Here is a 27,763-nt window from a genome sequence, read left to right as displayed (position 1 = left end):
TTCAAAGAAGTCTATTGAGGCTCAAAAGTTATATGATTTGCCCAAGTTAGACAACCAGTTAAGTAGCCATGTTGGTGCCCCTGGGGTTTTAGTAAAGTGCGACTCAACTGCACAGGAAAATAATGACAATTTGAGTAGTAAACAACGACTGTTGAGAGTCTGAGTTCAAGGGATTCCAAACCTGTCTCTTTCGCTACGACTCCCGGCAACCTCACCCCATTTTCCGCCCACTCCAGCCCTCTTATATTTAGGTACCGGAGGAGCAGCCCTTCCATTGGCTGTTGGTTACAGGGCCTCATGCTCATACGAGAGGAAGTAGCCAATCAATGTGGCTCGTTTTCGCCCAGCCCGCCCGCGCTAGATCGCGTAATCGTTGCCCCTCCTGTGGCATTTCGGGAATTGTAGTCTAGTGACGCATTGCTGCCTATAGTGAAAGGAGGTCGAGAACTACTAGATCCAGCGACCCGAGCGCCGAGCGGTCCAGCTTTTAGGAGTACCCCTCCAACAATCTGGATCTGCAACCGGCATCCAGGAACAGGTGAGAGAGGTCGAGGGCTGGGGCCGGAGGCAGGGGTAGAAACTCGGTCTTACCTCTGTAGCGTAACTTTAAGGCACAGGAGGTCAAGTCTGTTGTGTCGGTGTTCCCCCGTTTGGGGAGTTGGTGGGACCGACTGGCTGACACCGTGGATGTGCAGAAACTCCCGAACTCTGCCATGTGCTGTCCTGGAATCCCAGTATAACTGCACCCTGCTTTGCTCTTCCGCTGCGAACCCTAACCACCCACCCAGTTTTGCTCCGAGGCTGTCAGCAGTCCTGGCTCTGTGGGGGTCCAGTCCCAGAACCCCAGACTACATGTCCATAGTACCCAGGGGTTCTGCTTTCACATCTCAAAGCCTGCGCTCCCCTCTCCCTGCCTACCGAGGGAGACCTGGGTTCTAGATTTGGCGCTGCCACTCCCCGGGTATCCTCCTACCTCATAGGGCCTCAGTTTGGCCTCTATAAAAGAAGGTGATTTAAAGATCCTCCCAGCCCCCGGTCCTGAGGTCCTTTACTCTGGATTCTTGTCTGTGCTCCAGAATTTGGAGGAAGAAAGCAAGAATGTAGCAATCCCAGAGGCTCCCTGGTGGAGGCTTGACGGTTCCTCAACCGGGTAATGTTAGGTGGCTTTGAGTCCTAGCCTTCTTATTTTAAGTGTGATCAGCTGAGTCTCGGTTACCCAGCCGTACTTTTTATTCCCTGTGTTTCTTTCTGTAAGTGCCTTCCAGCTTAGCCCAGAAGAGAGTGGGGCATTCTGGGTACAGAGGTGAAAGGTTGGAGGGTGACTTGGGGAGGTGACAGCGTGCATCTGCCTCTGGTCCTTGCCCCTGCAGGGAGTGCTCAATGCCCCCTCCCTATGCCACCCCCCATGCTGCCTCTGTCCCGCTGGCTGAGATCTGTGGGGGTCTTCTTGCTGCCAGCCCCCTGCTGGGTACCCCAGGACAGGTTGCTGGGTCCCCTGCGGCGACCCACCCTGGGGCACAGGTGCCCAGTCCTGGGGGCCTGGCACAGTGCCCGCTGCTGGTGGCAAGCGTGGACAGAGGAGCCTCGGTGAGTTTGGCAGGGGTGAGGGGCCTTGGGGAGGGGAGCAGCTGATTAGGTTTCTGACTTGTCCTTCCTCTTGTCAGAGCATTTTACTCCTCCCTCAGAATGAATGGAGACCAGAAATTGGATGCTTACGCCCAAGAAAGGCAGAATTTCATCCAGCACTTCTCCCAGATTGTCAAGGTGCTGACTGAGGGGGACATTGGGCACCCAGAGACAGGAGATGCCGTTACCCGACTCAAGGAGGTGAGGGATTTACAACTTGAGAGGGTGAACCTTTGCAATCTCTGTGCATGTGTGGGGTCTTTTTCTGGCTCTGGAGCGACTTTTGACAGATGTGGGAACAGACTTTTATCTGAGAGACTCTGGGTCCATTCTGGAGGGGGCGGAGCCCGGGCAGGTCCAATCAATCCAGCTTTGTGGTTCTGGTAGGCCAGACATACTGCTTTGCATAGGTGTGGAGGGCCCTGGGGGTGAAGGCCTTGAACCGGGTAAGTCTTTGATTTTGTTGAGACAGGGAATTAGATGTCCAGAAATCATAAGGGGCCACTTTGGCAGGGACCTGGGAGGAAGGGAGGAGGCAGTCTGAGGTGGGGCTGAGTGAAGCTCATCAGCTTCAGTTTCTGTTCCATCAGAAACCCCTCCTCTAGGGCAGGAACTGTTTGTTGAGATAACCTAAGTTGCCTTATTCTTTTGGAGTATCTAGTAATTCTTTTTGTAAATGCTGTCTCATTTGTCTGAGGGAAACTAAGGAAAAGGAAGTCTGTACTGTGATGGAGATTAAAAAGGGAAGTCTCTTCCCAATGAATTCCATCTGGTTGACAACAGGGCAGCAGAAGGCAAAATGAGAAGCCCCAGCAGGAGGTGATGCCATTGAAGGAGTCCCCCCAACCTGAGTCCCCTCCAAGCTGTCCTCTGGCTAACTTGGGGAGGAGGGGGCTTGTCTTAGTTAAGTGAGAGGCTTTTTATCTGCAGATAGGCTGAACTGTGGAGGGGGGCTCAGAGGAGGTGGCTGAGAAAGGAGGAATGGGCTGTGAAGAGGAAGTTAGGAGAACCGGGGATGGGAGAGACCTGAGCTAGCCATTCCCTTGGTATGCACGAGCGTTTTCCCCGGGTTCAAGCCCTGTCTGGGTTTGGGAGCAGATTTTAATCTCCAGTATGGAGCCTTTCAGTGTTCTGAAGAAGACAACGCAGAGAGCCTGGGGACTGGGGAACTTCCAGCTGTGCTCCACGACTTGGAAGAAGCCAAGACAGTAGTAGTTCAGAGGCTGCCTGAGGAGGATAAAGTTAGGTTCCCTGGTCGCCAGTGGGTGAAAACAAGGAGAAATCTCAGAATAGCTGCTCCTGATACCTTGCCCCTCTGCTCTTTCCCCAGGTCCTGGAGTACAATGCCATTGGAGGCAAGTACAATCGGGGTTTGACGGTGGTGGTAACATTCCGGGAGCTTGTGGAGCCCAGGAAACAAGATGCTGACAGTCTCCAGCGGGCCCTGACGGTGGGCTGGTGTGTGGAACTGGTGAGAAGGATGGGGAACAGCAGGCGAAGACGAGGTTTACTAGAGTGGGGGTGCCCTGGGTGGGATGGGGTGGGACAGGAGGGATGGGCCTGAAACTCGGCTTCTCCACTGTTTCTGTGCCCCTGGTGTGCTGGGACCAAACTTAGTGAATAAGGATTAACAAATGTGGGGAGGCTCTTTTACCAGTAGGTACAGGTTTGACCTGTACTCTAGTGGTGGGCCTTGGAACTGGTCATGAAGTTGTCAGCTCGCTCTTCAGAGCAGAGGACAGCCACGAAAGTGAGATAGTTCTTCTAGAAGATTATTCTATGGCAGAGATTGAAAACTGGAAGCCTATTGGTAGTTTTTGAAAATATTTTAAAATTAAGTTCCCTAAACCTAATAAAAGAAGAGATTTCACATGAAACCCCAGATGTCTTGTATCACATGAGAAATTGCTAGATATGCGTCCAGAGTCCCATATAGCAACAGTTGGCCGAAGTTGAATTGAAGCCGCTTCCCCAAGACTGGAGATGGACTCTCTTGGGTGGGTCTGTTTCTCTTTTGCTCTAGTCTTCCTGTCTCCAAACTCAGTTGGCTCTTGAAGGTGTATGGTTTGCTGACCTGGCCTAATGTCTCCATTTTAGGCTTCCCGGGGGACTAGGTTCTGGAGTTGGGGAGTGCTAGGCCCTGAGGAGTGGGAGATGAGCCCAGGAGGGAAGATACTGTGGGCTAGGTGAATGATGGGTGATCCTGGCCTGCGGAGAGGAGAGGCTGGTCTGCGGGAGGGTGTGATGAGCTCAGCACTGGCCATGCTGCTCTTGGTGTGAGCAGATCATGTGGAGCTGTCTGTCCTGCAGGTGGTGGAATTTCCAACCTAGAGCTTATAAGGGAGATGGGGCTATACAGTAGGGATTTGCCTCCAAGGGGGTAAAAGGATGATGGCCTCACTGAGGACGGGGCCCCGGTGACAGAGGTTCCCTTCTAGGGATCGGTGGTTCTGGGGAGCCCATAGCCACAGACAGCAGGCAAGGAGTGAAGGGCAGGAGGATAAGGGCAGAGCTGTGGGGGGCCCAGCAGTTCACCTGGTAAAATCAGTTGTTACTAACCTTAGCTGCATTGTGGGGTTGGGTTGGTTTGTTTTGACCAAACCGTGCTTCTTGTGGGATCTTAGTTTCCTGACGAGGGATGACCCTTGGTCCTGGCAGTGAAAATGCTGAGTCCTGGACTCAGTGGTTACTGGACTTCCAGGGAATTCCCATGTTTTCCTTAAATGCAGCTGTACTGTGACCATTTCCCCTAAGATCCCATTTGAGCAGTCCACCACTGCTTTGGATGATTTTTGTTATAATCTCTGCTTTTATCTTCCTTTCACTTCTACCACATCTCCTTCAGCCTCTTACTTTTCTATTTCAGCATTTACCTCCTAAAAACAAGGACATATAACCACAATACCATTTTCACATCTGTTGTAGTCTGTTTGGGCTGCTATAACAAAATAAGGTGGTTGGATAACGTCACCGATTCAATGGACATGAACTTGGGCAAACTGTGAGAGGTAGTGAGGGACAAGGAGGCCTGGTGTGCTGCAATCCATGGGGCTGCAGAGAGTCGGACACGACCTAGCGACTGAGCAACAACAAAATACCAGTGACTGGGTAACTTATAAACAACAGAAATTTATCTCTTACAGCTCTGAAGGTTGGGATGCCCAAGATCAAGGCACCCACATGACTGGGTCTTACCAGGAGTCAGACTTCTCTTCCTGATTCGTAGCCAGCATCTTCTTGCTGTGTCCTCAAGTGGAAGGGGCAAGGGAGCGCTTGGAGGTCTCCTTTATAAGGGCACTAATCCCTTGCATGAGGCTTCCACCCTCATGATCTGAGCACCTCCCAAAGGGTCCACCTTCTAATACCATTATCTTTGAAGGTTAGGATTTCAACATAGGAATTTTGGGGGGAAGCATTCAAATCAGAGCAACAATCATGATAGTTAACATTGATATTATAATATTATCTAACATATATTCCATATTTAAATATTCATGTTTCTTCCCCAATTGTGTACTATAAGGTGTTTTTTTTATTTTTAAACATCTAGGATCCAAGCAGAAGTGATGCATTGCATTTGTTAGTTTTTCTTCAGTCTTTAGAAACTTCCTCCATCATAATGGACTTTTTTAAAGTCTAGGCCAATTATTTGATAGAGTGACTCACAGCCCAGTCTGATCAGTATCTAGAGGAACTAGGCAGGGTAGACATTTTGGTAAGGATGCAGTATGGGTAATGTGGTGTGTTTCTCTTTACTTCCCACTGTAACGCATACCTGGGGAGATTACTAAAAAAACCCAACCCAGTACTGTGGTAAAATCCCTGTAGATTTAATGTTTTCCTAATAAACAGAAAGTGCAATGGAGGGGCAGAGGGGATTGAGGGAAGCCAAGGAATGAATGCCCTTCAGAGACGACCTTGGTTGAGTGGTGCTGGTTGAAACCAGCTGGCCCTTGTAGCCACTCAGGGGAGGCAGTGGGGCCGTGGCTTCAGGGAACAATGCCACTCCACATGGACACATTGGAAATAAAGTGTGTGCCCCGCTGTGGAGAGCCTAGGCCCCACTCCAGGGCGAGGTCAGAGGGAAAGGTGCCGACGGAGGCCTCCTTCCCCGGGGACTTGGCCTGAAACGACAACAGCCCTGTCTGCACTGTACACAGCCGAGCTGGTGGGTAGTGGTGAGCACTTCCTCTGGGCCATGCAGATCCACTGGGACACACACAAGGATCAGGGTGGGGTGAGGGTTTATAAACCGTGTCTTCAAGGAATTCCTATCAGTGGTTCAGTGGTTAGGGTGCAGCACTTTCATTACTGAAGTAGGGCCCAGATTCAGTCCCTGTTCGAGGAACTGAGATCCCACAAGCCATGTGGTGCAGCCAAAAAGAAAAAAAAAGACAACAACAAACCATGTCTTCACAAGCTATTTGAGGGAGCCAGAATGTGTAGCCTGGCTGCTAGAAGTATCCCCGGGAGAAGTTACGGTGGTTCATTCTAGCATGTATTTCTTAGACAACATTTATGGACCAGCACTGTGCTGGGCTTTGCGAATGCCATGCAGTCAGATACCTCGTCCCTGCCTCAAGGTAGTTCACAGTCCTGCAGGGAGCCAGCATAGTCTGGCACTTTCCAGTAAGCTGGCACTCAGAAGAGGAAGCCCTTTGAGGATGTTTAAGAGCCATGGGTGAAAGTTACCAGGCGTCAGACTTCAGTTCCACCCTATTAGACCCGGGCTCCAAAATAAGCTTCCTGAGGTATGGGTTTTGTTCCTTTTTGCTGGAGTGGGTAAGCAGTGCCCAGAGAGAATGCAGGAACTGGTCTTTCTTGTTCCTAAAGTTGTGTAAAGTCACACTGCATAAAGAAATCCTGCTTGAAACCCTCCTCGAAGCTTTTGGCCAGGGAGGAGTACAGCATATGAAGATATTTCATCATCTCCCTGATACCAGGGATTGTCTGGAGATCTGTTATGTCTCTTACTCTGAAAACAAGGGAGTTTTTTGGCCCTTTTTATAGTTGGGAAGCCTGAGCCAAAGAGGTCATACAATTTTCCAAAGTCTTACAGCCTAGATTAAAAGTCCTCAGTGAACTTCCCTGGCAGTGCAGTGGTTGAGATTTCATGCTTTCAATGCAGGGGGCATGGGTTCAATCCCTGGTCGGGGAACTAGGATCCCACATGCCACACAATGTGGCCAAAAAAAAAAAACAGTCCTTGGCCTCATCCTGACCTACCTAACCTGTTCAGTGATTCTTAAAAGCAGCATCTCTGTTGCTGGTAGAAGGAACAATCATAAGGAGCGCTGGAACTCATTCCACTTTCCATCCTAGCTCCAAGCCTTCTTCCTGGTGTCAGATGACATTATGGACTCATCCCTCACCCGACGGGGGCAGACCTGCTGGTATCAGAAGGTAAGTAGGTGGGAAGGTAGCGGTGGGCATGGCAACAGACCACTGGAAAGGGTCTCATGGAGCCTATGGAGGAGGTGTTCCAGGTGCTTGGTATGAGTCTAGGCCAGAAGTTGATTGCTTGTTTTTCTGTGTCCCTGACAGCCAGGCATAGGTTTGGATGCCATCAATGATGCTTTCCTTCTGGAATCATCCATCTACCGCCTGTTGAAGCTGTACTGTCGGGAGCAGCCCTATTACCTGGACCTGATCGAGCTCTTCCTGCAGGTGCGCTGCAGACTAGGGCTCCCACGTGGCCTTGGCCTCTATGGGACATTCTTGTTTTAGGGTGATACCCAGGTTTGCCTGGAAGGGGAAGTAATTGAGGGAGGGGGTTGGGGCAGGTGGTGGGGCAGCTTCCCTGTGTCTGTGTGATTGAAAGGAGTGGTAAAGGGCATGTGTGTGACTGTGTGGGCCTTGAGTTCGGGAGCTCTCTCTTCCTCCTGTCTTTCTGACCACCCAATTATCAACTGCTATGGGATGTAGGGCCCAAGATTTCAGAGTTCTCCCGCCCTGGAGAAAGCCCAGTTCACAGGCCATCTTCCTGCTCCTTAGAGTTCTTATCAAACTGAGATCGGGCAGACCTTGGACCTCATCACAGCCCCCCAGCACAACGTGGATCTTGGCAGATTCACAGAAAAGAGGTGAAGGACCATGGGAACCATATCTGGACAGTGAGAGGGAGGGCTGGGGGGGGTGCATAACCCTTCTAAGGAGTTTCTCTTCTCCCTGCACTCAGGTATAAGTCTATTGTCAAGTACAAAACAGCTTTCTACTCCTTTTACCTTCCTGTAGCTGCTGCCATGTATATGGTGAGTGAGCCTCTTCATCCCTTGCTGACCTGCTCATATGGGCCTTTCATTAAGGAGGCCACGGAGCAGACATGCCCCCACTATGAATGGCTGAGTGATCTTGAGCAAGTTACTTAATCTTGCTGAGTCTGTTTCCTCAGCTATAAGATAAGGATAAAATCCCCACCCGTGGGACTAATTATAAAAGAACCGAGTGGTTTACATGAAAGTGGACAGCCCATCTAGGGGGAACAATGAATTCTCCATCTGTGTACAGTAGTAGGAGTGGGGAGGAGATAATTCAGGCTGAGGGAGAAGACTAGATTCAAAGGCAATCAGTGGGATTATTTTCCTTTCCATAGTGAAAGAATTTGGAAATGGTAAAAAGCTTAGGAAGCAGGATCAGAGCAACTCAGGGACTGAGCCTTGTGAGAGAAGAGTCTGAGGGCCCCCAAAATGGACTCACCTCTGCTGTGACTTGCAAGAAGACCCATAGCTAAAATCAGTGGGATAGAAGGTGAACCGTCAGCCAGGACTTCCTTTATCAGGGAAGCCAAGGATGTCTGAAAGGAGAGAAGACTTGGGGGGCTGTACTGGGGCAAGACCCTCTTCGTGGGAGGAAGCAGCCAGGAAGATGCAGGCACCTCTGATGTATGATTTGTTAACCCCCTTTTCACCGTAGGCGGGCATTAATGGGGAGAAGGAGCATGCCAATGCCAAGAAGATCCTGCTGGAGATGGGAGAGTTCTTTCAGATTCAGGTAGGAAGGCATGGGGCACTGGCAGGAAACAGGCTCCAGCTTTGCTCTTTCCCTGCCTTACAGCCTCTGCATTCGTCCTTTTCTGCACCCCCTCTGCCCAGGATGATTACCTTGATCTCTTTGGGGACCCCAGCGTGACGGGTAAGATCGGCACAGACATCCAGGACAACAAGTGCAGCTGGCTGGTGGTTCAGTGTCTGCAGCGGGCCTCTCCAGAGCAGCGCCAAATCCTGCAGGTGCCCTGGGTGTGCTGTGGACCCCCAAGCTGTGGAGTAGGGGAAAGAGCAGTGGTTTTTCAGTGGGGGTGATTTGCCACACACACACACCCACCCACCCTGGCATTTGACAGTGTCAGGAGACTTTTTTTTTGTCATCATAACTTGGGGTGTGTGTGTGTGCCTATGCCACTGGGATCCCTGGTGAGTAGAAGCCAGAGATGCTGCCAAATACCACACATACAGTAGCTTCCCACAAAGAGCTATCTGCCAGAAATTTCAAATGGGCCAAGGGTTGAGAAACCCTGGGGTAGAGGAAGCTGAGGCCTGAACCCCACTGACCGAGCATTTGGTATGGGGGGGGGGGGGTGGAGTTCGAGATCTTAGCTACTCAGAGACTCTTGAAACTGGAGGCAGGAATGGAATGAATGAATGAATGGCATTGGAGAGGTTCTGGAATACCTGGTTGGGGGAGTGGAGGGGACCTAGAGGTGCTGGGGAAAGGCTAATAAGCCCGTTTTCCTACCCCCGACCCTTCAGGAGAACTATGGGCAGAAGGAGGCTGAGAAGGTGGCCCGGGTGAAGGCGCTCTACGAGGAGATGAATCTGTCGGCTGTGTACATGCAATACGAGGAAGACAGTTACAGCCACATTATGGGTCTCATCGAGCAGTATGCTGCGCCCCTGCCCCCAGCCATTTTCCTGGGGCTAGCACAAAAGATCTACAAGCGGAAAAAGTGACCTAGAGTCTGTGAAGGTGGGGAAGGGAGGCTTCTCAATAAATTAATGTCTAACCTGTGGTTCTTCCGTTTCTGCTTGTGTCAGCCAGGGGCGCAGCTTTGTCCAGAATGGGCAGGGTGGGGGCCAGTTGCATGGAAGCCGGAACCTCAGGCTTTGGTTTCAGGATCCCCTTGGGACTAAAAGGTCCCTGCAGTGAGACCTTAGGATGCATCAAAAGCCATTGAGCTGGGCCTGGGTGGGTGACAGGCAAAAGCGTCAAGCGCTGGGGGCTGGGTCTGAGACTCGCCACGCCCATGCGTGAAGGGGCGCGGTTGCGCAGCGCTGGCGGGTCGTCCCAGCGCCCCTCCCCTCCAGTCTGTGCGGGCTGGGCGGGGACCGCAGCCGCGGAGCCCGACGCGGCTCCAGACGCCGGAGCGGCTTGCAGGAAGACCCTGGTGAGGATGGCTTGGCCTGCGGGTGTGGATGGATGGATTGGGGCTCGTGGGGTGGGGCAGGAGAGGGGAGCAGTAAAAAATGAATAGAGAAGGGGTGGGTTGGAGCTGCACCATACAGACAAGTGCAGAGAGAATGGGACAGACATGCTGGTGTTCGCCGCAGGGTGAAGGTGCACCGCGGCTGTAGGCTGGAGCCCGGAGCCCGGAGCCCGGAGCCGAGGTCCGTGCCGGCCGGCCTGCCCGGTGAAGTTGACAGGCTGACGGTTGCTCCTGCAGCTCGGTCCTTCCCCCCACGCCTGCCCCTTTCCTGCTTCAACCAACCGGACGCACCTCCCCCCACCCCATTTCAGATCATCTGGGCGGGGCCTCTCGACCCCTTCCCCTGGGAGTGAGGGGCAGGCAGATTGCAGCAGAGAGGACCCAGGGTCCCTTTTGGGCCCCATCCTTTTACAAGCCTCCGCACCTCCAAGGAGATCGAGGGCGCAGCCGCATTCTCTGACCCTCCCCGCCCCATTCTCGGGGAGGGGGGGTGGGGTTTACATTCGACTCCACCTGCAAACACTGCAGCGGAAACTAATAGCCATTCGATGTCTATTTGCATCTCATTTAAATATTGCCCCAGGCGCCCTTCCACGCCTGCCCCAGCACCTAAGTCACCTTGGTGTCCTTCCCGCGGCCTGCACCCTCGCTGGCTGGGTTTCACTATTCCTCTCTTCTAGGGCTGCATCTGCGGTTGCCAGGCAAGTGGATGTGAGAGGCCTGATCCTCCTCATTCCCTAGAGGCCATCCTGTCGCCGCCGGCACCATGCTGTCCCCTCAGAGGGCTTTACTCTGCAACCTCAACCACATCCACCTCCAGCATGTCTCTCTAGGCTTGCATTTGTCCCGCCGTCCGGAGCTCCGGGAGGGGCCCTTGAGCACATCCCCGCCCCCAGGGGACACTGGGGGCAAGGAGAGCCGGGGCCCCTGCAGTGGGACCTTGGTGGACGCCAATTCCAACAGCCCAGCCGTGCCCTGCCGATGTTGCCAGGAGCATGGGCCAGGCCTAGAAAACCGGCAGGACCTAGCCCAGGAGGAGGAGGGGGCTGCCTCTCCCTCAGACCCGGGCTGTTCCTCCTCTCTCAGCTCCTGCTCAGATCTTAGCCCCGATGAGTCCCCCATCTCAGTCTACTCCAGGGACCTCCCTGGCAACGAGGATGTCCACCCTCAGCCCAGCATCGTTCCCCTGGAGCAAGGCTCCCCCCTGGCTTCTGCAGGCCCAGGCACCTGCTCCCCAGACAGCTTTTGTTGCTCTCCGGATTCCTGCTCTGAAGCTTCCTCTCCATCCGGTCCAGGCCTGGACTCCAATTGTAATGCCCTGACCACTGGCCAGGACCTCCCTTCCCCAGGGCTAGAGGAAGAGGAGGAGGCCGAGGAGCAGGACCTCCCTACCTCTGACCTCCCAGAGGTTGATGAGAAAATCGACGCTGGGAAAACCGAACCCAGTTGGAAAATCAACCCCATTTGGAAAATTGACAAAGAGACAACTGATGCTAGCTGGAAAATCACTGAGAACAATAACTCCGGTTGGAAAGTCAATGGGAATACTATTGAATGTTGGAAAACTGAACCTGGAAAATTCGACTCCAGTTGGAAAACCAATACAGGAATAACTGATTCTGGTTCGAAAACTGATGCAGGGAAAATTGATGGGGGATGGAGAAGTGACGTCAGCGAGGAGCCGGTGCCCCACCGGACAATCACGTCCTTCCACGAGCTGGCCCAGAAGCGCAAGCGGGGCCCAGGGCTGCCCCTCGTGCCGCAGGCCAAGAAAGACCGCAGTGACTGGCTCATCGTCTTCTCTCCAGACACCGAGCTGCCCCCCACAGGGTCGCTCGGCAGCTCCCAGGCGCCTCCCCGGGAAGTCACCACCTTCAAGGAACTCCGGTCCCGAAGCCGGGCTCCGCCCCCGCCAGTCCCGCCCCGAGACCCCCCAGCTGGCTGGGCTTTGGTCCCACCTCGGCCCCCACCGCCACCCGTCCCTCCCCGGAGGAAGAAGAACCGACCTGGGCTGCAGCCTATAGCAGAGGGGCAGCCCGAGGAGGGCAGGGCGGGCAGCCCAGCTGTTGGTGAGGAGGCCCCAGCTTCAAAGGAGCCGGAGCAGTCAGGTCCTCAGGCTGGCACTGAAGGTAGGTGGCCATAGGAGGTGGCGAGAGGAGGGCTGGCCTTCGGCCTCCCCACACCTCCAAAGCTTCCGACCCGACCCCCTGTCTCCCCTCCATTCTGTGTGACCCATCCCGCCCTTCCTTCCCGTCCCCTGCTACCGGGAGCGCTCCGGGAAAGGGAAACTGGGTGGGTCCTTGGGTTACGGGACTAACTCTTTGCTCCCTCTTTCTCCCGCCCCTCCTTGCCTGGCTGCCCATCCCGCTGGCCTCCTTCCCCTCCGCATCTGCCCCGCCAATCCCGCCTGCAGCCGGTCCCCTCCTGCTCCCTCGGCCCCTGGTTTTTCGGTTCTCGGCTGACGGGCGCCCCCTGTTGCAGGGTGGGAGCGCGGCCGCAGCTGGGTCTCTGCTCCTGGCGCCTCTGGCCAGCTGGCCAGGCGCTGGGCTGCGGCTCCTGGGGGCACCGAGTACCCCGGAGGAGCAGCTGCTGCCCGTCCGCCTGTCCCCGGTGGGGGCCTATTCGCCTCCGGCTAGGGGGGACCTTCCCTGCCTGGCCAGCCCTGAGCTGGCACTGCTGCTGTCCCCGCTCTTTCCCAGAAGTAGCACCTTCCCCCCCGTGGCTTCCCCACCCCGCCAGGTACCCGCCCCCCCGCTGCCACGGCCACCTCGTCTGCCGAAGGCCCCTCGCTGGACCAGGAGCCCACCGCCTCCGCCCAGGCTACGTAAGACGGATGGGGTCCAGCCCCGCGGGCCACGCCTCAGGCGGGGCTGCCCCGCCCACTTCAAAGCCCCACCCATCCTCGGCCAGACCTTTGCTTTAGATTTTTCCCGGGTTACCCGGCTGGGTCCAGCCCTTCGACCTGGGCGATTCCAAGATCATTGGTCCTGGGGAGTCTGGCCTTGCTAACTCCCCGTGCTGGGTGAAGTTTGCTGCTTTCCCAGCTGCGTGGCCGGGACATAGTGGATACAGGCTTAGCCGGCTTCCACACACAGCTTAAGGGGGTCCCAGCAAGTCCATTGTTAAGGACCTTGGGTCACACCCTCTGTAGAATTCCCTGGCCAGTGCAGTTCGAGCCTGACCCCCACCTTGTACGGGAAGGGTGAAGGGTGAAGTTCGCTCAGCTCATTGGCCAAAGGGGATTCTGGTCACTCCTTCCCCTTGGGACCAGCCCCTGTGGGTTGCAGCGAGGGGCCCTCCGCCTAGCTGGCGCAGGACCCAGGTTTCCCCTTTCCGGCGCCTTCCAGCCTCCCAATCCTTGGGTCTGCTCTCCCTCCGTCTCTCCTCCCATTCCCGTCTGTCTGTCTTTCCATTGGTCCAGGCTCCCCACGTGCTCCCTGGGTCCCCTCGGACCTGACGTCCCCCCCTCCCCCGCCACCGCCCGCCAGGGTGTGGGGGGAGTGGCTGGCACAAGGCTGCCCCTCCCTCCCCTGCCCTGTCATCTCCCGCCTTTCAGGGCCCAGCCTGGCAGGCAGGAGGGAGGTGAGCACGGCTGCCCCATGCTGGGACTTCCGGGATCGAGGAGTGGGAGCTGGGCCGTGAGGAAGGGAAATGGAAACTGAGAAGTGGGGAGCAGGGCGGCAGTACTGAGATCCGAGCAGGCTTCCACTCCGGGACGGGAGTTGCCCTGTGCTCCCCACAGCCCTAGGCTCCCTCTCCCAAGACTTCAGGGGCTGGGGTGTCTAGACCCATAGGAGATGACCCTTGCGAAAGCCTGGAGTCCTTGGGGGTGACCCCTGGTGTCAGTGCGTTCTTGCTTTATCCCAGTCCGTAGTTCCTGGTCGTTTGCCGGCGTCCCCGGGGCCCAGCGACTGTGGATGGCAGAAGCCCAGAGTGGGACTGGCCAGCTGCAGGAGCAAAAAAAAGGTAGGACACCTTGACTTTTGACCCTTGGTTTGGAAATCAATTTCCCCTCACTTAGGCCCTCCTCTCTCACGGTCAAATTGTGTGAACTGGACTCTCCGAGTCCCTCGCGGTTTGCCTGGGGAGAGACAAGGGGCTTTGACGCTTCTTACTCTTTCCCCGCCCCGCTCCCAGGTCTCCTGATAGCTGTTAGTGCTTCAGTGGATAAAATCATCTCGCACTTTGGGGCCGCCCGGAACTTAGTTCAGAAGGTGAAGGTGCCTGTAGGGAGGGTGTTGGGGGGTGAGGAGGGGCATGTAGCTCTGAGGGCGCAGGGGAAGGCTGGAGGTATCCCTGGACCCATGCCCATTGCGCCGCCTCCAGGCCCAGTTGGGGGATAGCCGTCTGAGCCCAGACGTGGGGCACCTGGTGCTGACCACCCTCTGTCCGGCCCTCCATGCCCTGGTGGCCGACGGGCTGAAGCCTTTCCGGAAAGACCTCATCACTGGGCAGCGGCGGAGCAGCCCCTGGAGTGTGGTGGAGGCGTCTGTGAAGCCAGGTGAAGGGGGCGAGTGTGGGACTGGGCGGAGGGCAGGGCTGGGGGCTGGCTGACAGCGCCCTGTGTCCTCAGGCTCCAGCACTCGTTCCCTCGGCACCCTGTATAGCCAGGTCAGCCGTCTGGCCCCGCTGAGAAGCAGCCGTAGCCGCTTCCACGCCTTCATCCTGGGCCTCCTCAAGTGAGTGGCCTTCTTTCTGGTGTCCCTCCCACAGCCTGGGGACTGCAGGGGTGTCCTGGGTGGGACATATGGTGGGTGTCCCATGTCTCCAGAGGAGGCCTTCCCTGTCCTAGCCTTATTTCCCATCCTCCACCCACAGGGGTCTGGTGTCCCTGACTTCTATTCCCTCCTCTCTCCCCCAGCACTAAGCAGTTGGAGCTGTGGTTTTCCAGTCTCCAGGAAGATGCAGGTCAGAGGCTCAAATGGGAGAGGATGGGCTTGCTAGACTAGGGGAAGTGGGAAAAGGGCTCTCTTTTGATGGTTCCTCCTGATGCCAGAATGCTCTTGATCCAGATCTCCAATCTTACTACTCTTCTGTTTGGAACTCTTTTTGAGAAATTAAGTTATTATTTATTTGGTTGCATTGGGTGTTCATTGTTTTGTGCTGCTTTCTCTAGTTACAGCAAGCGGGGGCTATGCTTCATTGCTGTGAGTGGGCTTTTCATTGTGGTGGCTTCTCTTGTTGCAGAGCACAGGCTCTAGGGTGCTTGGGCTTTAGTAGTTGCGACACATGGGTTTATCTACCTCGTGGCATGTGGAATCTTCCCAGACTGGGGATGGAACCTGTGTCCCCTGCATTGGCAGGTGGATTCTTACCTACTGCACCACCAGGAATGTCCTGCTTAGAACTCTTTTAAGGAGTCTTATTAATAAGAGGAATGACCCTAATCCTCACTATAACCTCCAAAGACTTGGTTATCTGGCCTTTGCCTTCAGATCTGGGGCTTTCCCTGGTTAACAGTCTCCTTTTCAGTTCTTCCTGCCCCAGAACCCTACTTTTGCTGTGCCTCCTCCTTGAGTAGGGCTTCCTGCTCCTCCTGCCCCCTCATTAACTTTCATTCATCCTTTGGGTCCTTCTTCAGTGAGGCTCCATCCCCATTCCCTACCCCACTCATCCATTTTGCTCCCATGGCCCTCAAGTCCTCCTTTTTGTTACTTATATACTTGCCACTGGGCATCCCAAATGGCATTAGAGGTAAAGAATCTGCCTACCAATGCAGGAGACCCAGGAGATGATTTGATCCCTGGGTTGGGAAGATCCCCTGCAGGAGGGGACAACAGTCCACTCCAGTATTCTTGCCTGGAGAATCATGGACAGAGGAACCTGGCGGGCTATGGTCCATGGAGTTGCAAAGGGGCACGACTGAATCGATGCAACCTGCATGCTTACTTGTTGCCACACCCCTCCCTAGGCAGTGGTTCCACAGCAGGGATGTGGCAGCCCTGTATCCTGCTGAGTCCCCCTCTCTCTGCCCCAGTGCCCAGTTAGAGCGAGGCCCAGGAGGGTGTTTGTTGACTGGCCAGCTGAAGCCCTTGGACGAGACCCAGAGCAGGGGCTGATGTTCACCTGCTCTTTCCCAGGCCTGCTGTCCCTCCTGTACCTGCCCACTGGTTTCTTCTCCCTGGCCCGGGCTGGCTGCCCCTCCTTGTCCACGGAGCTGCTGCTCCTGCTGCAGCCATTGTCGGTGCTCACCTTCCACCTGGACCTGCTCTTTGAACACCACCACCACCTGCCCCTGGGACCGCCTCAGGCCCCACCGCCCCCAGGCTCGCCTCCAGCCCTGCAGCAGACTGTGCAAGCTGTGCTGCATTGGGGGGGTCGGCTGGCCCAGAGCCTCCGGGGGGCTTCTGGGGAGGCCCCTCCAGGCCCTTCGGCCCCCTCAAGCTCTCCCAGCCCCTGCAGCTGGTGGGAGCAGCTGACCCAGGCCTCCCGGGTCTATGCGTCTGGCAGCACCGAGGGCTTGCCTCTTCCCCGGTGGGGATCCAGGCGCACCCGGCCTGCAGCTGAGGCCGCACCGGAGAGGTCCCTGCACACGGAGGAAGCAGCACCAGGCCGAGGCGTATGGCTGGGTAGACTGTTTGGAGTGCCAGGGGGCCTCGCAGAAACTGAGAGTGGAGCCCCAAAGTCCAGGTAACGGGGTCCCTGGCCCCCTCCATGACCTCTGACCCCATCTCAGAGCCCCCAGTCAGCCCAATTTGTTTGTTTTTGGTGCACTGGGTGCTGGCGGGATCTTGACCAGGGATTGCGCTCAGGCCCTGGCAGTGAAGGCAGAGTCCTAGCCTTTGGACCACCAGGGAACTCCCTCAGTCACTCTTAATTTGAAACTCAGTAGGGATCCTTTAGGTCTGAGGTTGACAGCCTGGCTTTTCTATAGCCATGATGGTTATATTCTCAAGTCATGAACTTTTTAACAGTTATTAAATACCTGCATGATATTGTACATGTTTCCTCTTGGCTCTCAAAGCCAAAAGTACTTTCTGGCTCTTTAGAAAAAAAGGAAATGTTTGCGGACTCCTGCTCCAGGGTTTGACCACTGGTGGCCCCTTAATGGCTTCAGGTACTCTTTAGTGACTCTCTGGAGCTAAGCCCGCTGGTTCCATAGGTCCCGTTGTGTCTTTTGGTGTGGTAGACCTTCATTGTCACCTCCCTAATCACCTTAAAGGTAACTGTGTCTCATGCCTGCCACTCTGCCCTCAGCAGTGACCAACTCCTGACCTCTTGAACCGCAGTTGGGTCCCTCAGCCTCTCCCTCCCTCCAAAGTCCCAGATACTTGGTTCTTTTTATGGAGGTGGGGTGACCTCTGTGATCCTGCATCCTTCCCTCCAGGAGACCATCCAGCTGGTTGCCCCCGACAGTGAGTGTGTTGGCTCTGGTGAAGCGGGCGGCACCTCCTGAGGCTCCCTCATCTCCTAAGGAGCTTGAGGTCTCAGAACCCAGCACGGTGCAGACCCACAGGTAAGGAGGGGCAGGGAGAAAGCACTGGTGTGCACATGTTATGTTCCATGTGTGGGTTTTTCTGTCTTCACAATGTGGATGGGAGGTGATGTAAGGTCAGACAGTGCTTGGTTTGCATTGCATCTTTGCTGTCTATTATTACTGTGATACTAGTCTCTCTGAACCTTTAGTTTCTTTTTCTGTAAAAAGATACTTTATATTTTTCTTATGGTTGTTGTGAAGACTAAACGTGATTTTATAAAGGCATTAGTCACATAAAAGGTGTCCAGTTACCGGTCAGTTTTATTACTGTGCGAGTGTACGAATTAATGCGTGTGTGTCCCCTGGGGGACTGGGCTTCTCTTTAGGGGGGCCTTCTAATTTGGCACCAGGGGCTGGTCATCTTTAGGGTCTGGCTTCTTTTAGGTTCTCAGTCCATTGAATTTGGCTTCTTTTTTTTTTTGGCTGTTCTGGTCTTTGTTGCTTCTCGGGCTTTTCTCTAGTTGTGGCGAGCTGGGGCTCCTCTCCAGTTGTGGTGCACAGGCTTCCCAACGCCCGGGCTTCTCTTGTGGAGCACGGGCTCTAGGATGCAACGGCTTCAGGAGTTGTGACTCCTGTTGTGGTGCATGGGCTTAGCTGCTCCGTGGCATGAGGGATCTCCTCGGATCAGGGATGGAAAGCATCCGAAAGGATGCATTGGCAGGTGGACTCTCTACCACTGAGTCATCAGGGAAACCCCTGAATCAGGTTTCTTGATCTTCCATTCAAGTACTTTTCAAGTGCATACTATGTGCTTAGCATTATACTGGAGGAGGGGATGCAAAGGGAAACCTGTTGGAATCTCTGTCCTCAAGAAGCTTATAGTCCAGTGGGGATACCAGTTAATAAACGAGCACTTACAATTTTGTGTGCTAAAGATTCTGGGAAAGGAAGACAGTCCTTTGAAGCCATACAGACAGGGCTTCTTCCCCAGGTCTGGGGACTTAGAGAAGCCTAGTGATGGTGCGGGCTATGCATCTTGCAGAAGGAACAGGATGCAAAGGTGGAGAAGTCAAAGTGTGGTAAGTGAGGAACTATGAGTACATGATTGGCTGTGGCTGGAGTGAAGGATCCTGGCAGTGGTGATGGGGAGGTCAGAGGTGTCGGTAGACCACTGAAGGAAGCTGGGTATCTACTCCAAGGCAGTGGGAGCCATTAAAGGGTCTTAAAAGCCCAGGGATGATAAGTTTTAGAAGGATCTCTACTGCTGTGTGGAGAATGGAGAGGGTGGTCAGGATTCAGGCAGACCAGTTAGGTTATATGCCAGTGGTCCAGAGAGTATAGAGGCCTAAACTAAGACAATGGCAGTGAAGTTGAAGATAAATGGAGTGGTGGGAGAAACCAACATCAAACATGTTTTGGTGATTGATTGGATGTAGAGACTGAGATCCCTTGTTTTTTTACTAGGAATAACTGTATAGGTGATGCCATTTACCACTACAGGGGACCTAAGAGGAGGGACTAGTTTGGAAAGTTAAGATGAGTCATTTAGTTTGTGTAAGTTGAATATGAAGCACCAGAGAAGTGCCAATTACAATAAGGAGCTAAAGAGTGGGTCTGGAGCTTAGGAGAGGGCTGGGGCCCCAAACAAATCAACATGTTGAAGAGACGTGGTCCCCATGTCTCTCCCAGAGCCCAGCTGATGTCTACTGAGCTGAATCAACAGAGACATACATACCGAAGAGGTGGGGAGGTGAGGCTGGCGACAGGCACCCCCACCTCACTTCATCCCAGCATCTCCCTCTGGCTCCTCACAGGGCAGTCCGGGCTCTCTGTGACCACACTGCTGCAGGACCTGACCAGCTGAGCTTCCAGCGAGGGGAAGTGCTGCGTGTCATCGCCACTGTGGATGAGGACTGGCTCCGCTGTGGGAGGGATGGAGCGGAGGGGCTGGTACCCGTGGGGTATACCTCCCTTGTTCTCTAGGCCTAGCACCTTTTCCTTTACTGCACCTCTCTCTCCCTCTGTCACCTGGGAATGGAATGGCCTCTGAATACTCACCCATGTATACTGACTGTCCCCAAAGTACTTTCCCTGTCTGCAAAATGACACTTTCCTCCCATAGCCATTTCTGCTAATATCTAAAATAAACTTTCTTCCTTCCCTCCTGTACCCATCTATAAGGTGAAATCTGCTCTTCCAACATATATAAAAAGGAATTTCCCTCCATGCCATCTCTTTCCTCTTTCCAATCTGTATTCTGCAAAATGGAAATCTAGCCCCCCCCCTCTATCTTCTTCCGCCATAAGTGGACTGCACCTCTATATATGCCTCAGTTCCCAAGACGTAAAGGGCCTCTATAGTCTTGTGTATGGAACCTTCCCCCACCTCACCCATCCCACATTGCCTGTATTTATGATGTACTCATGCTGGACTAGGTGCTGAAGTCTGGACACCCCTGGTGGGGGAGCCTGTGGTGTTGGTCTGTCTCCTTCCTCCTTTGTCCCAATAAAGAGTGGGAGTTGAATGTGTCTGTCACTGTGGGTTTCAGGACATAGGCTATGGGGGAGGGGAGGGAGGCTGTGTCATGGGGAACCCAAGGGAGATGCTTCCTTCCTAGCTGGGTCTAGTTCTGCTCCTTGAAAGGTAGCCCCTGATTGGTGCCTGACTCACTGAAGCGCATCTCTAGTCTGAGACTTGATTGCTTTGCTTAGACTGATATAGTAGGAGGCTGAGTAGATATGGGAGAGCTGGGAAGACAGTCCCTGAAATTGTACTTACAAGCTTCATAGCTGAGGTGATGGGAAAGATTAAAGGTGTTAAAAAGGGACACTTTTTTCCCCTCTATTTAATATCGCCATTCTGCGGTGATATAATTTTAGGAAAAAGCATAATAACTTGATGTCTATTACTTTATTAGGAGTTAATGAGTTTCCTTTCAGTCTTCTGAAATGAGAATAGCTAAATGCTCTAGAGCCTGGAGGATGGGGGTAGAAATCACTACAAATGATTGCCTACAGGAGAATTACTAAAAGGTTAAAAGAATAGAAAGCTGTAATCAGTTAATAGGAAGGTTAGGGGGCAGCTGAGAACCGGTGAAACTGAGGTGAAACAGAAGAAAAACATTTTAAATTTTCCTTCATCTTTGGAAACTTGGTTAAAAGCACATTGGGCTGCTGTTAGGAGAAAGGACTTGAGAAAATAAGAGCTGACACTTTGGAAATACTCAGGGGTATGGTTGGTTAGACTCAGCTGTGTCATGCTTTTGCCATTTTCTAAGATTTAATGTTTCCTATTCTTGGCCATTTACGATATTCATCTGCTCCTTGCTTTAATTTTGCTTTTTGTGTTTGGTGGTCCTCTCAGCTTTACACCTCAGTTTCCATTTCAGGTGTTTTCTAGGGTGATGTTTTTCAAACTGGATTCTGACTGCCTCTGAGAATTCCTAGTTGTTCAATATATTCTTAAGAGTGGGAGTACTCAAGTTTATGAAGCTTCTTCAATTGCAAACTACTACTGCAAAAGAAGTTTTATTTTTATAACATTTTAAGTTATAAGACAGTAGATATGGAGGACTATGACTTTGGGACCAGTATTTCTTAAAGTGAGATCTTTGGTGTATGTGGTGGGGTGGGAATGATTCTAAAGTTTCAGAAACCCTTTACTTGTACACAGGTTTCATTTCCTAAGATTCCTGCCCTCTCCTTTTTTCTGACTCTTATCCCTATGTGCTTGGTTTTATAGTGGGTAATCCTCAAAAGTGGGAGGAGTCCTAGAACAATATTGTCAGAGAATCAATGAGACCTGGTGATATTGGCAGCTGGAGCCTAATGGTTATCAGGTAACAGAACATCTTGAGATAGGACACAGATTGATATAAAATTAGTTTTATGCTATTATCATTATATATTATTCAAACAGAATAGTTTTAAGTAGATGTTAAAGGGATATTAAAGGTTAAAGATTAAAAAAAGATTAAAGAAACCTTAAATTAACTGCTACGGTATTGTTTTTGCAGCCATGGATAGACTGTTTATGTAATAGTGGGATAAACCCAAAGTTCTTGCAGGAGTAGAGACTGAGCTCTTGTAGTCAAGTGTCTTAAGGCTTCTGAGCAACTGTATTCTAGATGAACTCAAAGATTAAATGTCTGACTCCTGTCTAGGACAAGAGTTTGTTAGGTCTTTCAGTTGGCAGGAATAGATTTATCTTCCTTAGTAGGGGCAGGCTTTGGCTATTTCTGACAACTTAGCTATTTGCGAATGAACTTAAAAGATTTTGGAGTTCTGGCTCCAACACTAGTTCTAGATGATCTGGCAAGTTTACTTAACCTTCCCGAGGTTCAGTTTTTACTTCTATGAAAACGGGAATAATAACTACAAGGGACTATTATGAGGATTAACTAGCTATAATATCTTGGGTGAGTTACTTAACCTCTCTGTTGCTCCAGTTTCCTCATCTGTAAAATTTGGTTTTGGTACCTACCAAAAGGGCTGTTATGAAGATGAAATAAATGAATACATGTACATTGCTTACAATGGAAACAGTCTAACATAGTGGCCTAGAAAATGTAGTCTAAACTTACTGCCAACCTTAGAGGTTTTTAATGAGCAGTAGACGTCTGTGTGTTACAAGGGGTACAGGTGTAACTGATTATTATGTTGATTGGTTAGACTTGGCCCAGACCAAAAAGGCTGTAAGTGCTGAGGAAAAGGTTTTATCCAACAGCCAACAGTGGTTGGAGTGCCCATGTGGGGCCTAGGATGCTGCTGTGGTTTTAAGCAGATCTCTTTGGAAACAGGATGAAGAAGATCCTGGGAATATAAATGGAGGATAGGAAAGAGGAAAAAAAATAGCAAGCTCACCACTCTGTAGTTAGGAAAAGTTTTTTCCATTTAATACTAGACTTTCAAGGATTGAGATGCAAGCTTTTTATGCAATTACATCCAATGTTAAAATTGGTAATACATAATTTACAAAGATTAACATCAAAACAATCATCTATTTAGATATGCTTTTGTAAAAAGGAAATATATTAGCAGCATTTATATTTTCCGCAATCACACAGCCTACAGACATGCAGACTAACTCTGTATCTATTTGCAGTGATGTAGTGCTTTGCCCCGCATTTCAAACACCAAAACCCACCTGGCAGCTAGGGGGTTCTTTTGTTATTATAAAATAACCGAAAAATAAAAAAAGGCATTAATTTCTACACCAGTAAGAAAAAACAAGTTTTTGCACTTACCTAACATTTGATTGTCTAAAAAACATTTCAGTTTTTAGTCTTTCAACAAAAGAAAGATAAAATGACAGAGCGTAGTGTCTTTTGCTTCTGTTCTCGCATTTTACAAAGTTTTTTTTTTTAATTTTTTCTTTTTTTTGAGACTTTTTTAAAATTTTAGTGTTTAACACTATTAAAGGAAATATTGAATTTTAATCTCTTTCTTGTCATTTTCCTGCTTTGACTAAAAGGAGACCCCCAAAGTGCCCCTATTCCCACCTCCCTCCCACCCGGCTCCCTGCAATGAAAACCAAAAGAAACCACTCAATCGGGCTTGGACATGCGATTTTCCCAGCTCCACACGTGAGTATCTTATACCCAGGTCTCTTAGTAATGTACAGTGCTTCTCTACAGTAAGAAAATACTCCAAACTATTTTCTTAATTCTCTTTTTTCTTTAATAAAATATTTATTCTGCTTTTTCTCTGTTCAAGGGGATCTTTGGCATCCCCTGTCTCTTTTACTTTTTTTTTTTTTCCCTCAAGATTGACACAGAAAGGAGAAAAAGAAAAATTCAATGGAATGGAAGGTGGTCAATGTTTCTACCTAAACAAGTCAGAGCGTCGTCATCCTAAGAGGAAATGTACAATTAGGACAGCATTGGTCCAATATTAGAAAAAGTAATGGGGAAATGTTTAACTATTGTATTGCTTACTAATCACGCAGCAGATATATATATATATATATATACATACATATATATATACAACACACAACTTGGCACATTTAAAAACCATCTTTTCTCTTATAAGAACATCTAAAACATATATGCATATGTATGTCTGAGAAGACAACAAAGCAAAGCTTTTTAAGTTTTATTTTTAAAGAGACAATTTATCTGGTAACTCCTGGTCAAGTGAATGGGAAGGAAGGTGACACCCTGGATATCCCTCCTGAAGCGAAGTCATCAGGAAGGTGAAGGAAGATGGGACTAGGGGCAGGGAGGACACACTGTCTCTTTAAGAGATGGACATTGAAAACTGTACAAGTAAAACAAGAAGTAGTGTTTTCAATTGATAATCTACACTCACAACAAATACTCTGATAGGTGAATACTGCTCAACAGTTTATGTAGTGACTTTTGTTGGGGGGTGATTAGAGTTCATTTTTATGCAGGTTTTAAAATGATTTTTCTTTGAAATGAGTCTCCATTCGCACAGCACAGCAGACACACAAGAACCACAGCGCATAAACAGCACGTGTGCTGGCGGGGGCCTGGGCTTCTCGTTAGAAAAAAATATGGTCGGCAGGTTATGAAGGTGAAAACAAAAATAATTACAATAAGGACTGTGCCCTCTGACCCCATGGGGGCCTTCCCTATTCCATGATTCCATTTGGGATAGTAGAGGTAGGGAGGGGGCAGCAGTTACAAGTGCTTTGAGTTGTCAACTCACATTTTACTTTGACCTGGTTGGGGAAAAGAGGCGAGAGAAACTTTTCCTAGTCAGGGATCTGGAACAAGGCCCAGCTACTGTTTTGTGTTTTAGGTCTCTAGGGGTAGCTCTTGGAGCCTATAGAGGACAGACAGGGTAGGGGTGGGGATCCTGGCCCTGTCCCTTTGGAGTCTGAGTTATACCTGGGTATAGGAAGCAGCTTCTTAGCAGTGCCTGCAAGATCAGAGGATGACACAGAGAAACCCAAGCTGAGGGGAGGGGCAAGTGCTATAAAGTACCAAAAGATTCTGGTCATCCCCAGTGTGCTCTGCCCTCCACCCTACATTATTAACCCTCAGGGTGAAGCAATGGAGAGGAAAACAAGTTAAGCTGAACTGTCTGGACAGATCCCCTTCCTCTTCCTCTCCACTAGCTCCAAGGTTTACTAAGTACCTAATGTCAACGACATGGCCCCATTCCCCTTGCTGGACGGACCTTTCCCACCCCTGTCTGCACTCAGAGAACAGGAGGCAGGACTGTAGGCTCCACTGGATCCCAGACGCTTGATGTTCTCATTCTTTGAGGTTCACTTCCGAAAGCTGTTTTCTGGGATAAACAAAGTACGCCTTCGAAGTTTTCTGCCTGATCCTTCTTCCAGCAAGTAGGTCACATCGATGGCTGAAAACAGAACCAAGGAGGCTCATCAAACTCTACCCTCCTACTCCTTACTCCAGATTTGAGCTCTCAGGAAATCACAGGAGTTCAATGGATTCTTTGCCAACCCACCAGCAATTTAGGCCTTCCTCCAGGCCAAACTGAAATAAGCTACCCTCCAGTGAGGAGATCCTTTCACCTCCCAGTTTCATTCCCAACAGGAATTTAAGAACAGGCCCATGAAAAAACTGTGCCATTTAAAGAATATTTTCCATTCTAGGCTAATAATCAGAAGTTGCTCTTTTTCATTCCCTCTCTGCTAATATCGCATTTATCTTAAACCCTAGGTAGGAGCCTGATTTTCCTTACCATTTTTCCCAGGGATTTTTTCAAGGAGATTGAGCAAGATCTGGTTGAGTCGTTCCCGTTGATTATGCCGTCGCTCCTCAGGGGTACAGGTTACTTGGGGTTCTTGACTACTTTCCTCTGTTTTTTTTTCACTCTCGCTGTTTTCAGCAGTGGTTCCCTCCCGTTCTGGCTCTTCCAGGCTGGGCATCTCATTGGCTGCTTGCTCCTGACTGGCCAGAACCTCTTCAATCAAGGGCAGAGCATCATCCTCCTGGCCCAGGTCTTTCAGGGGTGGCTTTGAGCGCTCAGACTTCCAGGATGATCTGCCAGAAGGATATATGAATTTAGAGAGGAAGGCTAAGCAGGGCACTTGGGGATGGAAAGGGAATGAAGGGAAAAGACCTCTGGATCTTGTAGGCTAGCTGTTAGCGGGTTGGCTCAAGATGTAAGAAACTTGGCTATGGTCTTCATTTTATTATTTTTTAAATGTTTATTTTAATTATTTATTTGGCTGCACTGGGTCTTAGTTGTGGCACACAGGATCTTCATTGCGGCATGTGGGATCTAGTTCCCTGACCAGGGATTGAATCTGGGCTACATGTATTGTGAGGTCAGAGTCTTAGCCACTGGGCCAGTAGAGAAGTCCCTATGGTCTTCATTTTACTATTTGTTGAAAAAATCACCAACCTTCTCTGAAATTTAATTTCTATTTATAAAATTCAATTTTTCTTCTTTCTTTCAGGTAGACCAGAGCTGGTAAAATGCTGAGCTAGTTCTGATTGCTTCATGAATACACAGAAGTATGGCACAACCTTGTGATACCAATAGTTCAACTACAATGAGCATTTAGATAGTTTTTACTTTTCTTAAATTTCTCTCATCTATTATCTGTTTTTTTTTTAAGAAATATATTTGAAAAAAAAAAGAAATATATTTGATTTCCTAAAAAAAAAAAAAAGCTATTGATACAGGTAAAGTAACTGTTACACTACCATTCAATAGAAAAGGAAACTGAAAAAAACCTTCAGTACTTTCTAACAATACTCCTCTCGGGACTTCTCTGGTGATCCAGTGGTTAAGCCTCTGCACTTGCAACTGCAGGGGGCATGGGTTCGATCCCTGATTGGGGAACTAAGTTCACACATGCTACAGGGTGTGGTCCTCCCTCCACCAGAATACCCCTCTTGTGTACAAAACAAGCACAAATAAAAACTATGAATCCAAACTGCTCAGCTAAAACCATGCACTTCTAGCTACTTCTGTTCCTTGAAGACCTAAGAGTTGATACACTTTGAGGTAATAGGGAAAGCTTTCAGAAACTTAAAGGAGATTTTTCCAAATATGTCCCAAGAGTTCTATTCCAAATCATTTTCTTTCTCTGATCTTACAAATTTCCCTCCCTGCCCCAAATCAGGCTCCATAATGAGTCCACAACCACCAAAGTGCAGTTCTTCCATATTATTCTTGGCACTATATTGGGCTACTCTGTCAGAGATGTCTCAATCCTAGGGCTGGGGCTGAATGGGTAAGTGGCTGTTCTCTAGCTCCATTCAAGCTACTGGTTCATCACATCCCCCCAGTGGGACTCACCGCCCTCCGTTCCTCTTGTAGTTGTCTGGGACATAATGAGGCTGCAGAGAAGACATTGAAGTGGTAAGTTGGTAAGTGTATTGCAAATGCTGGTAAAGCTGAATCAGATGATCTGGGGCTAACCCAGGAAAAAGGAGGTGGGGAGGCAAGGAAGTAAAGAAAAAAAAAAAAGGCACTGCTGGGCTAAATCCTTTACAAGTTGGAGGACTGTGTTTTAAGGTCAGAAGTTCAGTCCTTCTAGTAATCTGTAGGACACAGCGTTGTTTTTGTTTGTTTGTTTGTTTGTTTAGCATTTTATAAGCCTAGAATGACAGTAGAAGGGAAAGGGTCACAATTCCTTTTGTCCCATCCCAACTTCTGAGAAGTTAAGGTTGGAGTTTCAAAGCTGACAGTGAGCTGCTGATTGAGCAAGCAAGACCAAAGAATGACAGGCAGGGCCTGGTGGTGGGCGGAGAGAATATAAAAGAAATATGATTCACAGAAATCCAAAAATAATACTAGGAAAAATAGGGACATAAAGGTTTTCGTTCTGGTTAGACTATTTCTAAGCATTCTAGGATGACAACTCTGAATTCCGGACAGGACCACTGAAAAAAAGACTCATGGATGAGGAGTTTAGTCCAGGGTTTCATTGTAGCAAATAGATGGATAACCAGAACTTTATGAAATGATAACAAATGGCACAAAATAACTGGAGGAATATGTTCACAACAATTTGAAAAAAACAGAAAACAAAACAAAACAAACACATAGGAAAAGGGCTGAAAATGAAAACAGCAGTTACTTTCTGTGTAGTAGGATAATAAACAATTTTTACTTCTTAATGGTTCTGTACTTCTAAAATTTTATATAGTGATAATAATGTCTTATATTTTAAATCCAAGGATAAAAAGCACTAACTTATTTTCACCAAAGGTTTCTCAATGTTATTTTCTCTTTGTTTCTCAAAATTATGGGTGTGAGAAACCAAAAAACTACAAAATGGGGCTCAAGGGCAAAGATGGTAAGGAGGTATAAGAGAGAAAAAAAGAGGAAAACCTATCTAAAATAAATAAC

The 27,763-nt window shown here is 50.3% G+C and overlaps 3 protein-coding genes and 1 long non-coding RNA gene across 15 annotated transcripts in view; 2 read left to right on the top strand and 2 right to left on the bottom strand.

The window, feature by feature from the left end:
* The first annotated feature begins 404 nt into the window (after window positions 1–404).
* FDPS (farnesyl diphosphate synthase) lies at window positions 405–9,631 on the top strand. 3 transcript variants are annotated; one of them, XM_065902570.1, is made up of 10 exons: window positions 405–538; window positions 1,686–1,827; window positions 2,957–3,097; window positions 6,949–7,029; window positions 7,171–7,293; window positions 7,621–7,709; window positions 7,805–7,877; window positions 8,539–8,616; window positions 8,718–8,852; window positions 9,372–9,631. In XM_065902570.1, the coding sequence occupies exons 2-10, from the start codon at window positions 1,687–1,689 to the stop codon at window positions 9,570–9,572; spliced, it is 1,062 nt and encodes a 353-aa protein (XP_065758642.1). In that variant the 5' UTR covers window positions 405–538; window position 1,686; the 3' UTR covers window positions 9,573–9,631. The 3 variants fall into 3 exon arrangements, with proteins under 3 accessions (XP_065758642.1, XP_065758634.1, XP_065758623.1); XM_065902562.1 differs by having other exon boundaries at window positions 416–538; window positions 1,665–1,827; XM_065902551.1 differs by lacking the exon at window positions 405–538 and adding an exon at window positions 578–1,587 and having other exon boundaries at window positions 1,665–1,827.
* Window positions 8,749–12,115, bottom strand: LOC136144772 (uncharacterized). The gene is made up of 3 exons (XR_010658632.1): window positions 12,052–12,115; window positions 9,627–9,771; window positions 8,749–8,881 (listed from the first exon to the last, which is right to left on the bottom strand). It is a non-coding gene; the product is annotated as an uncharacterized lncRNA (long non-coding RNA).
* On the top strand, window positions 9,995–22,182 carry RUSC1 (RUN and SH3 domain containing 1). 5 transcript variants are annotated; one of them, XM_065902521.1, is made up of 11 exons: window positions 9,995–10,006; window positions 10,726–12,174; window positions 12,459–12,869; window positions 13,913–14,011; window positions 14,183–14,259; window positions 14,372–14,546; window positions 14,619–14,724; window positions 14,907–14,953; window positions 16,126–16,675; window positions 17,373–17,501; window positions 19,277–22,182. In XM_065902521.1, exons 2-11 carry the CDS (start codon window positions 10,812–10,814, stop codon window positions 19,443–19,445), a joined length of 3,126 nt encoding a protein of 1,041 aa, XP_065758593.1. In that variant the 5' UTR covers window positions 9,995–10,006; window positions 10,726–10,811; the 3' UTR covers window positions 19,446–22,182. The 5 variants fall into 5 exon arrangements, with proteins under 5 accessions (XP_065758593.1, XP_065758583.1, XP_065758602.1 ...); XM_065902511.1 differs by lacking the exon at window positions 9,995–10,006 and having other exon boundaries at window positions 10,683–12,174; XM_065902530.1 differs by lacking the exons at window positions 9,995–10,006; window positions 12,459–12,869 and having other exon boundaries at window positions 10,685–12,174; window positions 14,183–14,265.
* A 149-nt stretch (window positions 22,183–22,331) lies between these two features.
* ASH1L (ASH1 like histone lysine methyltransferase) overlaps window positions 22,332–27,763 on the bottom strand; it is a 201,321-nt gene continuing 195,889 nt past the window's right edge. For 5 of the 6 annotated variants that reach the window (XM_065902482.1, XM_065902468.1, XM_065902492.1 and 2 more), the window contains 3 exons: window positions 26,708–26,748; window positions 25,139–25,440; window positions 22,332–24,793 (listed from right to left, as the gene is read on the bottom strand). In XM_065902482.1, coding sequence (XP_065758554.1) covers window positions 24,702–24,793; window positions 25,139–25,440; window positions 26,708–26,748 — 435 coding nt within the window. In that variant the 3' untranslated portion in view covers window positions 22,332–24,701. Of the gene's footprint in view, window positions 24,794–25,138; window positions 25,441–26,707; window positions 26,749–27,763 lie in introns of those variants that run through there. The other variant, XM_065902500.1, reaches the window with a different exon arrangement.

This window comes from Muntiacus reevesi, chromosome 1 (assembly GCF_963930625.1).
Source record: "Muntiacus reevesi chromosome 1, mMunRee1.1, whole genome shotgun sequence".
NCBI lineage: Eukaryota > Metazoa > Chordata > Mammalia > Artiodactyla > Cervidae > Muntiacus > Muntiacus reevesi.
The sequence above is the reverse complement of the archived record's forward strand: the minus strand, read 5'-3'. Positions and strand labels throughout refer to the sequence as shown.

What these genes read in the sequence shown, in the direction of transcription:
- FDPS (XM_065902551.1), top strand. Translation starts at nt 1,394, where the DNA reads ATGCCACCCCCCATGCTGCCTCTGTCCCGCTGGCTGAGATCTGTGGGG. An exon ending in CCGTTACCCGACTCAAGGAG is followed by an intron (nt 1,828 to 2,956) that starts GTGAGGGATTTA and finishes CTCTTTCCCCAG; the next exon opens with GTCCTGGAGTACAATGCCAT. An exon ending in TGATCGAGCTCTTCCTGCAG is followed by an intron (nt 7,294 to 7,620) that starts GTGCGCTGCAGA and finishes CCTGCTCCTTAG; the next exon opens with AGTTCTTATCAAACTGAGAT.
- RUSC1 (XM_065902521.1), top strand. Translation starts at nt 10,812, where the DNA reads ATGCTGTCCCCTCAGAGGGCTTTACTCTGCAACCTCAACCACATCCAC. An exon ending in ACCGCCTCCGCCCAGGCTAC is followed by an intron (nt 12,870 to 13,912) that starts GTAAGACGGATG and finishes GCTTTATCCCAG; the next exon opens with TCCGTAGTTCCTGGTCGTTT. An exon ending in AGTGGAGCCCCAAAGTCCAG is followed by an intron (nt 16,676 to 17,372) that starts GTAACGGGGTCC and finishes CCTTCCCTCCAG; the next exon opens with GAGACCATCCAGCTGGTTGC.